Source organism: Maniola hyperantus, chromosome 27, assembly GCF_902806685.2.
Source record: "Maniola hyperantus chromosome 27, iAphHyp1.2, whole genome shotgun sequence".
Classification (NCBI taxonomy): domain Eukaryota; kingdom Metazoa; phylum Arthropoda; class Insecta; order Lepidoptera; family Nymphalidae; genus Maniola; species Maniola hyperantus.
In genome coordinates, this window is record NC_048562.1 from 3,097,597 (window position 1) to 3,109,819 (window position 12,223).

The 12,223-nt window shown below is 39.4% G+C and overlaps 1 protein-coding gene across 1 annotated transcript in view; it reads right to left on the reverse strand.

The window, feature by feature from the left end:
- Window positions 1-414: 414 nt before the first annotated feature.
- The window catches only part of pio (piopio), a 61,902-nt gene continuing 50,093 nt past the window's right edge, over window positions 415-12,223 (reverse strand). The window contains exons 6-10 of the mRNA XM_034982742.2: window positions 5,422-5,500; window positions 4,613-4,755; window positions 3,291-3,447; window positions 2,461-2,595; window positions 415-2,082 (exon numbers count right to left, since the gene is read on the reverse strand). Coding sequence (XP_034838633.1) covers window positions 1,882-2,082; window positions 2,461-2,595; window positions 3,291-3,447; window positions 4,613-4,755; window positions 5,422-5,500 — 715 coding nt within the window. The 3' untranslated portion in view covers window positions 415-1,881. The remainder of the gene's footprint in view (window positions 2,083-2,460; window positions 2,596-3,290; window positions 3,448-4,612; window positions 4,756-5,421; window positions 5,501-12,223) is intronic.

Consider the following 12,223-nt stretch of genomic DNA (forward strand, 5'->3'; position numbering starts at 1 on the left):
AATAGGTACCTACACATTCTGTGATCAACTATACCTATGATTCACGAGATATAGCCCGCTGACGGACAGACGGACGGACGGGCGGACGGACAGCGGAGGCTTAGTACTAGGTGAGTTTGTTGTGGGTGGGCTTTTCTCAGACCAGGGCGCGTTTGGAACCCTCGTAGCTTTAGTTTTAAGTTTGCGTAATAATTATCACCACTATATTTTACAAATCCAACATCTGACCATCAAAAAGAGTAATTTATTACCTATTTTGAATAAATCATTTGACTTGACTTTGACTTAAGAGCCCGTTGGCACCCTACGGTTACGGAACCTTAAAAATTGTAGTCTGCAAAATATAGGGTAAATTACCCAGTTATAAGACTAGTCGTTCCTAAAATGGGTTTAGCAGTTAAATAAAACAAAATGTATTTTAAGTCAGTATATTTGTTAAAAAATTCGTACACAGTAAAACCTTCGAAGGTTTAACGTTCCGATATGGTTCCAGAACCCCATTGAGAACAAAAAAAAACTAGTAAGAACACAGTTAACTAAAATCAATGGAGTAAGTATGAAACGCATATCAAAATTCGTTGTTACAAAAAAATTATAGGTAGGAAGCAAAAATCACAGACGTCAAAAAAAGATAGACGAAACTCGCAAACAATCTAGTGAAGCCAGTGCACCTACTCATTCTGTCATTTGTAACACTCGTAGCAATTTTTCCCGTCAGTCACCTTGCGTCTCATTTTCTCTACGTCTGTGTCAAAAATAAGCGATACATTATAGCTAAATATCAAAAAATAGCACCTATATTGGACGGATTAATTTTTCTATGTATATACTAAGATATTAGGAATTTAAAATCAATATGGCATCCTAAGAAGTTAATTATTGTCACAGATTACCTATATCATTTATTCCATGCAGATTATTTTATAAATGACTACTTTTTATTTAAAGGTATGTGGGTACTATCATATTTAATATATATATATTTGTTTCAATATCATATGTAAATCATAGATTTTTGTAATAATGAATATTAAGTATTTCAAGAGCGATTATTAAAACATAGATAGATTCCCACCACCGAAAAAATAGTCTATGGACCAGCGTTAACTATTAATACAAAGTTTTAATATTTTTTGAAACTTTATCATAAAATTATGTGTTTTAATGTTATGTTATTACAGTTATCGCAGGTCTTTATTTAAAATTAAACTAAAATCAAAATCACATTGTGAAAAGTATTGAGTCAAATACTGTAGTAGATAATCGACTACAATTTTCATACTACAAAAAAAAACTACGTTAATATAATATTACGTAATGCAAGGCAACCTTCCAATAAAAATAAAATAGTAAAAATAAAACTTAAAATATTCATGGACGGATATTAATGCACGAAACTATCACAAAATTGAGATAAATATAGCTTTTTTTTACTTAAAATTAATTTATTCAGTACCTACCTAGACTAAACAATGACTGAATCGTTGCAGTTTCCGAACGCAACATTCTATATTTAAAGTATGATAATACAAATAAAAATATTACATGATTAGCGGTTTTCTACCCTCTTTTAAATGAATTTCATAAATCCTTTTATATTGTTACTTTTTTATTTTAGTCTTAGTGTAAAATCACATATACATACATACAAAGATGATGGCAAAGCACACACACACAATTAAACATACAAAACAACACATTCAAAAATATAATTTCGTTGTACCTGAAAACCAATTTGAATTCGAGTCGCACTGACAGCTGACCTTAAAATCTGAATGACACAAGTAGGGCTGCTTACCCTATCTTCCCTCCCACTTTTTCTCATACTTAATATTTTGTGTCCCTTTCGCACATAAGGTAAAAGTACCTATTGACGGACATTTAGCTCGTTTGTGAGTAACCAGTGTTAGTATAGGGAAGTGTACTATACAGGGAGCTGCCAGTTCTTGAGTAAGATTTAGGGTTCCGTCTTCGTGCGAGTATGCACGCAATGGCCGCAATGACGCATATCATCAGAATAACGCCCGCTATACATATGCCGATCGCGAAGTAGCGCTGCGATATGCAAATCGTGTCTTCTTTCTGTAATTGAAGAGAAAAAAATATATGATACACTAAATAAATAAAAAAATATAATTTATACCTATATAAGTTTAAGTATATGTAATATGTATATATATATTTGTATATTTTACATGTTTCTTTTTTGTGTCTTTTCTTTTTGGTGTACAATAAAGAATATTAAACTATATGTACGGAAGTTTAGTTTTAGCAGAGATAAGTAATTATAACTAATCTCTGGTTTTAGTAGCCAGAAACTAAAAAGTTAGGCTAGTAACTTTAACATAGTCGTCCCTAGATCCAAATTTAGCAACGCACATTATAATATCATCGACAACAATAACTTATGTTACCTACTAAACATAATGCCGTTAAAATAAATAAAATAAAATGGCGTACCTTTTCCGATGTAACATCGTCAGCTTCAGGCGAGTCCGCCTCGTTGACCCACAGGCCAGAGAACACCTCCACAGTGGCCGGCGCGCCGTCGTCCGACTCGCGACGGACGCGGTTCTTCTTGTGGGTACAGGGCTCCTGGAATTACAATGTCCTAAATGTATCAAAACTACATGATTTAAAAATTACCTCGCAATGGTGCAACGGATTGATGAGATCTTTGCATGGGTATAGATAAAAACCTGGAGAGTGACATAGGCTACTTTTCAACCGACTTCAAAAAAAGGAGGAGGTTCTCAATTCGACTATGTTTTTTTTATTATCCCGAAAAATCAAAGAGTTCCCACGGGATTTTTAAAAAACCTAATTCCACGCGGATGAAGTCGTGGGCATCAGCTAGTAAGTAATAAATACAATTATCTGAATTACAAAAAATCTGGATCCTATTCTTAGGGTTCCGAACCCGAAGCGGGACCCTATTGCTAAGCATCCGCTGTCTGTTCGTCCATCCGTCTGTCTCTCAGTGGGCTGTATCTCGTCAGCCGTAATAGGTAGAGTCACAGATTATGTATTTCTATTGCCGTAAATCACGTGAGCAGCCGGTATTAGCTATACATATACAGTAGGCCGGCAGAAAATATTGTAACTATGTCGACCTTTAGAAGGAGGTTTTGGCTTGGTAGAGCGTTACTCAGTCACTCTTACCTTTGTGATGTTTTGTCGGTCTCAACGACAGAGACAACGCTCTACGAAACCGCTAAATCTCTTTCTAAAGGTCGATGTACAATACTTCCTGCGGGCTACTGTAGTTAGGTGAAAATAGTAGTACTCACACAGTCCGTGGGATGGTTTAGGTCACACAGTTTGACCTCGCACGTGTAGTACACACTTGCTGTGTAGGGGAACTTGTGCGCTGGAAACGACACATGCGCTTCTTGCTTCTCGCGAGAGTACTGGAAGAGGCCCATGATTTCTCCATCGAGAGGACATCTGGAAAGAAGATTATTTTTTGCATATTTTACTACTAGATGATTCCCGCGACTTCATCCGCGTGAATTTGTTTTTAATTTTCCGGGATAAAAAATAGCCTATGTCCTTCCCCGGGATGCAAGCTATCTCTGTATTAAATTTCGTCAAAATCGGTTCAACGGTTGAGCCGTGAAAAGCTAGCAGACAGACAGACACACTTTCGCATTTATAATATTAGTACATGGTCGGAGGCTAGAGCATTTACCCTACTTTTTGTTTAGAAATAATTTTCCTACTTGGAAAAATCGTCCAACCGGTAAGAGGGCATTTTATAGCATTTGATCCTCAACTCCATAGAAAAATTGTAAGGACGTCCGCCTCCTAATCGGAGGTTGGAGGTTCGATCCCGGGCACGCACCTCTGACTTTTTGGAGTTATGTGCGTTTTAAATATGTACCTAATTAAATATCACTTGTTGTACTCTCCATTTAAGTCAAATGTAAGAATTTTGGTAATAAATGGCGGTTAGACTGTCTCCGATCTTCACGTTTGACGCCACCTATGACCTACCCATCGTCAGCGATAAGACTCTGTTCCGCCCAGCCGAGGCCATCCCTCACGGAGCACTCCGACACCAGGAGTCCGTACTGCCTCTGCTTCTCCAACGACACCACCAGGGTTAGGCTGTCTCCGATCTTCACGTTTGACGCCACCTATGACCTACCCATCGTCAGCGATAAGACTCTGTTCCGCCCAGCCGAGGCCATCCCTCACGGAGCACTCCGACACCAGGAGTCCGTACTGCCTCTGCTTTTCCAACGACACCACCAGGGTTAGGCTGTCTCCGATCTTCACGTTTGACGCCACCTATGACCTGACCATCGTCAGCGATAAGACTCTGTTCCGCCCAGCCGAGGCCATCCCTCACGGAGCACTCCGACACCAGGAGTCCGTACTGCCTCTGCTTCTCCAACGACACCACCAGGGTTAGGCTGTCTCCGATCTTCACGTTTGACGCCACCTATGACCTGACCATCGTCAGCGATAAGACTCTGTTCCGCCCAGCCGAGGCCATCCATCACGGAGCACTCCGACACCAGGAGTCCATACTGTCTCTGCTTCTCCAACGACACCACCAGGGTTAGGCTGTCTCCGATCTTCACGTTTGACGCCACCTATGACCTACCCATCGTCAGCGATAAGACTCTGTTCCGCCCAGCCGAGGCCATCCCTCACGGAGCACTCCGACACCAGGAGTCCGTACTGCCTCTGCTTCTCCAACGACACCACCAGGGTTAGACTGTCTCCGATCTTCACGTTTGATGCCACCTGCAATTTAAACCAAAGTTTTTTTAAAGTTAGCCAAAGTATTCCCTCTTTCTGCGTCTTATTCCCATTCCTGAGAGTCGTAACCCTCTTCCGTTAATCTTATACTAGTAGGAGTTTCCTTGGCTAAGTAAAACCGTCAGTACAAAATTCTTCCAACCTGGATTCCACCTCCTAAAACATACTCAAAAGGAAAAAAGGAACCCTTATAGGATCACTTCGTGGTCTGTCTGTCTGTCCGTCTGTTGTGTCTGTCAAGAAAACCTATACCCGTTGACCTAGAATCATGAAATTTGGCAGGTGGGTAGGTCTTATAGCACAAAATATGAAGGATTAAATGCAGAAACCGTGAGTTTGTGGTTACATCACAGAAAAAAATTAAAATGTGTTCATGAACAAATAATTAGTATTTTCAATTTTAAAAGTAAGATAACTACATATAATATACCAAATCGGGTATCATATGAAAGGGCTTCTGTAAATTTTAAAACAGATTTTTATTTATGTTTGATTTATCGTGCAAAATGTTGAAAAAAAATACTCGATTACGGAACCATCGGTGCGCGCAGCGGTGCGATTGTGGAAATTTTGACCAGACCTGTTGGCAAGTGATGATGCAGCCTAAGATCGCGCTTGCCTATTCACTTATACGGTATACTGAAAAGGTACCTGCTTATCTTCGGGGTCTCCCTTGAATATCTTCATCGTGACAGACGGCAGCAGCCCTGACTCCTCGTCGTATTCATCGCTGTGAACAAGCACATTACCTATTACTTCTACACTACTAAAGTCCACAACAGGTTGACATGGTAATCGCGGTATGAGGCGATGAGACGGGGCGCACACCCGCACGTCACCTCCCAAGGTGCTAGAATGGCAACCTCGCATTGGAAAGCAGAGGGCTTTGGAAAACCCCCGACAGTAAGGCCCTTCATACATTGCGGTACTCGCAAGAGACAATACCGCAGTCGCATGCCAGTAGAATACATGTTCGCTACTCGAGTTTCGTACATATGCTACTAAAAACAAAGAATTCTGTCAAACTGCTGATCCGTCGCCATATTGCCGATATTCGTAGGAGACGCAACGCGTGGGCGACGACAAGGTGGGTATCGCGAGACTAGTAGCAGATGCGACGATACCGGTAGCGAAGTGTGCGAATCACCATACAAATGTATGTGAGATACTCAGCGACTCATCTTTGAGACTCGCGTAGGATACTAGTCGTCTGTAACTATCGTAATGTAAGAAGACAACGTCAAAGGAGTCGCAGGGAGTCGCTGGATGGCGCGGGCGGTGCAAGACCGTCGCATCCCGCGTCAGGCGTGCGAAAGTCCCTACGAGAGATTTACGTCCAGCTGTGGACGTCTATCGATTGATGATGATGATGATGATGAATAACAATCTTTGTCACTCTCAATAAAAAAATTAAAGCCCGTCATGCTTTGGGTCGTTGACACGGCTTTAATTGTTTGCATAAGTAGGTTGCGACCAGATTATAGTCATAATACCTATAACTAGCTAACTTTACCTATAAGGATATTTTAATTAATCTTCTACATTTATGATGATAGCTTTGCAGATAAAATGCTCGTATATGGACTGGATTTAGATTTAGTTACTTAATTACTTTCTTTATGTCTTTTTATAACCAAGAGCAATCAGTTTCTATCGTAAAAAGTAACGGTAGTTTTGAAATAAATTTGAAATAGATTCGGCATTTTTGACTGGTTCTGCCTGGACGAATTTTGGATGGAGTCAAAGGTAAATCACCTAGGACTTAACTGTAGTTAAAAATGTTCGCGACACCAGATCAGCTTGTCGTGGGTGCGACATGATCTCCATGTTTCTTAACTAAATACTAACTTTAAGGTTAAAATATATTTAAACGAAATCTAAAAAAGGAAAAGGAAGACTGATTGACTGACTGTACAGTTAGTATAAGATTTCATAGTTTTAAAAATACCAAAGTCGAAATCGACTGTTTCCATACATCTACAGGCAGCGACACAGCGGAAATATTGCGAACTAAAGATGATCGAGTGTTTGCGAGTATAGCTTTCAACTTTACGATACCAATTACCACATAACTACGTCACCATCGAGAATGGTTTGCGTTTACCTACACCAATACCAATATCGAGTAATTTGGCAGTACGAGTCCTAAGTTTGACGTCCTAAAACTAGTAAATGACGTCATTTTCGCTTATGGATACGAGTCGATAGTCGAATTGTAACTCACCAAAAAATACTCGGTGAGAGAAGCGTGAAAGCTTATTGATAATTAAACAAAATGATGAAATTTAATAAGTGAAGTGCCTTAATTTGCCCACGGAGGCAAGGAGAATGTTTGGGAAGGTAGTCAAAGCTAACCGTCGTGATTGTGTAACTTAAATTTGGTTCAGCGGCGTAATTTGTGATGTGCGCAGTGTATCGGTCAAAGAAACAGGTTCTCACATAGCCCAAACCCTCCAGCAAGTTGAAGTGACAGTGAACAATCCATGCATGTCGTACTGGGTTGAGCATCCGTCAAAGAAACAGGTTCTCACATAGCCCAAACCCCCCCGTAAGTTGAAGTGGCAGTGAACAATCCTTGCCTGTCGTACTGGGTTGAGCATCCGTCAAAGAAACAGGTTCTCACATAGTCGAAACCCCCCAGCAAGTTGAAGTGGCAGTGAACAATCCATGCCTGTCGTACTGGGTTGAGCATCCGTCAAAGAAACAGGTTCTCACATAGTCGAAACCCCCCAACAAGTTGAAGTGGCAGTGAACAATCCATGCCTGTCGTACTGGGTTGAGCATCCGTCAAAGAAACAGGTTCTCAAATAGTCGAAACCCCCCAACAAGTTGAAGTGGCAGTGAACAATCCATGCCTGTCGTACTGGGTTGAGCATCCGTCAAAGAAACAGGTTCTCACATAGTCGAAACCCCCCAGCAAGTTGAAGTGGCAGTGAACAATCCATGCCTGTCGTACTTGGTTGAGCATCCGTCAAAGAAACAGGTTCTCACATAGTCGAAACCACCCAGCAAGTTGAAGTGGCAGTGAACAATCCATGCCTGCGTTCCTACTGAGTTGAGATTTGGTACCACAGCATACCTACAAGTACCTAGTGGGGTACCGACCGATGGACCGTTCATATTATAGAGTAGGTACCTAACGTGAAGTGGCTGAATGAGGATGCCTCAAGACTGGATGTAGAAGACAGACATCCACAGGCTAAAATGATAGATAATGATAATAGTGCATCTCGGATGAATCATTTTGTGCAGCGATGACTGGATGTAGAAGACAGACATCCACAGGCTAAAATTATAGATAATGATAATAGTGCATCTCGGATGAATCATTTTGTGCAGCGATGACTGGATGTAGAAGACAGACATCCACAGGCTAAAATGATAGATAATGATAATAGTGCATCTCGGATGAATCATTTTGTGCAGCGATGACTGGATGTAGAAGACAGACATCCACAGGCTAAAATGATAGATAATGATAATAGTGCATCTCGGATGAATCATTTTGTGCAGCGATGATTGGATGTAGAAGACAGACATCCACAGGCTAAAATGATAGATAATGATAATAGTGCATCTCGGATGAATCATTTTGTGCAGCGATAGCCATCCATACATATAGCTCGCAGAATGCATTTACTTGTAGCGTTGTAAGATCGATCACAAAGAGTAGGTATGTCACACCTTGATCATTGAGGCAAAGGTAAGATATGCACAATTTATTACCTACCTATACCTAGGTACCTAATACCTACATAATATTATTCTAAGCCTTATGGGTAGGTACATCAAACGTGTGGCTCAAATTTCCTACTAAGTAGGTGCCTACTTACATTAATTTATGATTCAATTATACATATAAGTTGGTACCTACATCTGATAAAATCAACCCATTTTTTCACCAGAATAGAAACCTAGGTAGGTACCTACCTACCAGGTATATTAAGAAACATACATACAATAACAGAAAATACCTACCTACTACCTACCATTACTTGCATCCATTCACAAACAAGAAAGTAGGTACTTAATTTATCTATATATAAAAAAGGAAAAGCTGACTGACTGATCTATCTAATTGAAATTTGTGTAGTCCTCGCGGACAAAATCGCGGGCACAATCTAGTATAGAAGGGTATAAGTTAGTAAAATTTTGTATGAAATGGACCTACCTACCAAATTTAGCTAGCTTATTATATTAAGTATTTTTCTAAAATAAATTATTATTTTCAGGTTGCAGATCATCTATGGTACCTAACCTATACTTACCAGATTATGTTGCCTATCTTCCAGCTACCTAAGCTAGGGCCACTAGAACCTAACTTAATTCAAGAGTCAAGACTGCAACTAACCTGGGGGTCATCAGACTTGTAGAATACCTATATAATTTGAACTGTTTATGATGTACCTACTTAAATACACCTTATGAATTTTACAGCTGATGTAAAATACTTATACGCATACCTACCTACTTATAGTATCTAATTTAAATTTAAACAAAAGAATTTAATTTGTTTTATTTCATCCTAAAAAAAGTAAGTTTTCAGATGATACTAATAATAGTTAAAAAGTATTCTGGAATTTGCCTGCCTGGATATTTCCGGGAATCTATGATCAAAACTAAATTAAAATGACAGGTTTATGTGTATTGCTGTTCCTTTCATAAGCTCCCTGCACTGCAGAAAAGGATAGCAATACATTTAGACCTCGTCTAACAGAATTAGCCACACTGTCCCCAACTGTTTGTGCACCAAGTCTCATCAAAATCGGTTCAACACTTCAAAGATTAGCTCACAATTTTTTTAATTATGAGCTTATTGAGAACGTAACAGGCAATTCTCAATTTTGTTTATTTGTATGAACATTTTGAAACGTGCAGCCTTGATGGGGGTAGCTGAGGTAAAAGGGAGGGGAGGGAAATCATTCCCTTGGAAGGAGTGATTTTCCGCCGGGGATGTATACTTTTTTAAATGATTTTTAATTTTGATAAAATTGTCATTGACTTAAAACAGCCTCGGTAGGGGGCGGCGGGGTAAGTCAACCCCTTCACTCCTTCAGCCAGAGACTCACTCACGTTTTGTATGGATGAATCCAGAGACTCCGGAACGTCCCTATCTCCTCTTCTTTTCTCCATCAAGGCGGCAAGTCTCAAAAGCTAGCCCGTTGTATGTAGGTATGAATTAAAATGCCTATAAAAGAATCTTATGGCATGACTAGCTATAAAAACACTATGTTCATAATAGAAAAGCAGAGACAAAAAACATTTTATTTACTATTAAATTTTTATATTGTTATAAAACTGTAGTTTGTTGCGCAGTGTTACTGCACTTAGATGACTTATGAGGATTCTGTAGAGTGTAGTCTTGATGCAGCAAAATCAACTTGCATTCTTCTAACAAAGTGGATTAGGCAGGTGGTGTGGTCATTCACAGGCTGTTAACATAACGTAACTAACTGGTCCACAGTTATCACTGAAAAAATAGAAATTATTGATCTTTAATTTTTTAAATTGCTAATTAGACAAGAACTATTCTTCTTATTTTACTATCTATCTTAATGAGGTCTAAGTTTTATTTATAATATTAATTAATAAGTAGATGATGCCCGTGACTTTATCCGCGCTGATTTAAAGGGTAAAAGTAGCCTATCTCCTTCTCCAGCATGTAACAAAGCTCCACACTAAATAATTTATACTCGCAACTTCATTTATCTTGTGGGAACTGTTCGATTTTCAGAGCCTAGTTTATTTAAAAATAGGCTATATCCATCCCCAGGATGAAAGATCTTTGTACCTTTTGTCAAAATTGGTTGAACAGATGAGCTGTAAAAAGCCAGCAGATAGATAGACAGATAACCTTTATACATACACTAAAATACAGCTCAAACTCAAGGTCCCGAACTTAATTACATGTCTTAAACAAAGAAAACTGAATTGATTATTAAAGAGTTGCCTTTCTGTAATAGATTACCTAGATGTTTTATTGCAACTTTAACTTCAGTGTACCACAAGATTATGTCTAAAATGTGTTGTCATTTATCAAGCGGTCAGTAGTCAAAACTGTTCTAACAAATATAATTATTAATGATGGCTCAGCCCTTTTTGAACTCATTTAATGCTAGGTACCTAGTAGACAGTAATTATTTAAGTAGGTAGGTACATATGAAGTTATGTTATGATTTAACTATACTCTTCAAACCTGGCCACTTGTCTATGTGTCCAAATTCAGATCAAGAGATTTGTATTACCTAGTAATTAGTACATTATGTGAGCGTGATCCGAAGAGAGAGAGTAAACTTACTTAAGGTCGTCAGTCCAGCGGGTTGGAGGTCGTCCCACACTGCGCTTGCTGATACGCGGTCTCCACTTCAGAACACGTCTGCCCCATCGGTTCTGCGGCAGACGTGGCCTGCCCACTGCCAGTACAGATTTCTAATTCGTTGGGCTATGTCAGTCACTCTGGTCATCCAACGGATTTCGTTGTTACGGATTTTGTCCCTCAGAGTTACCCAACATAGCCCGCTAAGCGACTTTGAACTTGTGGACAAGGCCAACTGTCAGTGTCCACGTTTCAGCACCATACGACATCACAGGTAGGACACATTCATTAAAGACTTTCGTCTTTAGGCTTTGGGGTATCGACGAATTGAAGACTTGACGCAATTTTCCAAATGCTGCCCAGCCCAGCTTATTTTTCTGTCAGCTTCCTTGTCGAAGTTGTTTCTACAAAGTTGTATTACGTACAATAATATATACCTAATAATCAGTAAAACTTCAGTTTTCTAGTTAAAACTAAAGCGATTGTTCCGTTTGTTTCAGTCTCAACTCTCAGTTTCAGTTATGATAAAAGGTTATGTTGGTTTCGTTGGTTTGTTTTGATTTATTTTTTTACTGACAATGACAGAGTAACAGACTAGAAAGCGGTAACTTTTTTTTTAATCTGATGAAAATTTGGCTCTGGACACAAGTTTCTTGAGGTTTTTAGTGATCTTAGACAAATTACCATAGACACACACACCATAGACTAAGTGGTGGACTGTCACTTGTTTGTCATTGTCACGCTGTCAATCTGTCATTGTCAATCTGTCAAAAACGTCAATAAACGAAATAATAAATGCCAAACTCAACAAAATGGCAGCGTATATCTGTCCCCCTTTTTTTGCGAACGTGTAAGAGAGACAAATTGTGGCGAGAGTTGGACCATCACGTTTACTATTTCTTTTACTCGATGAGTCCAATACTGACTGTTATGGCCAACTCATACTGCCGGACAATACGTAAACATTGACCGTGAGGAGTAAACGAAACGATAAACGATAAATGCATTGTTCAATCTTGTACTAACTGTACTGATCTACCAACGCACAGCTCAAAGTTCAAACTACTGGACGGATCGGGCTGTTTAGCATGCAGACAGCTATTAAGACGTAGACATCCGCTGACAAAGAATTTTTGA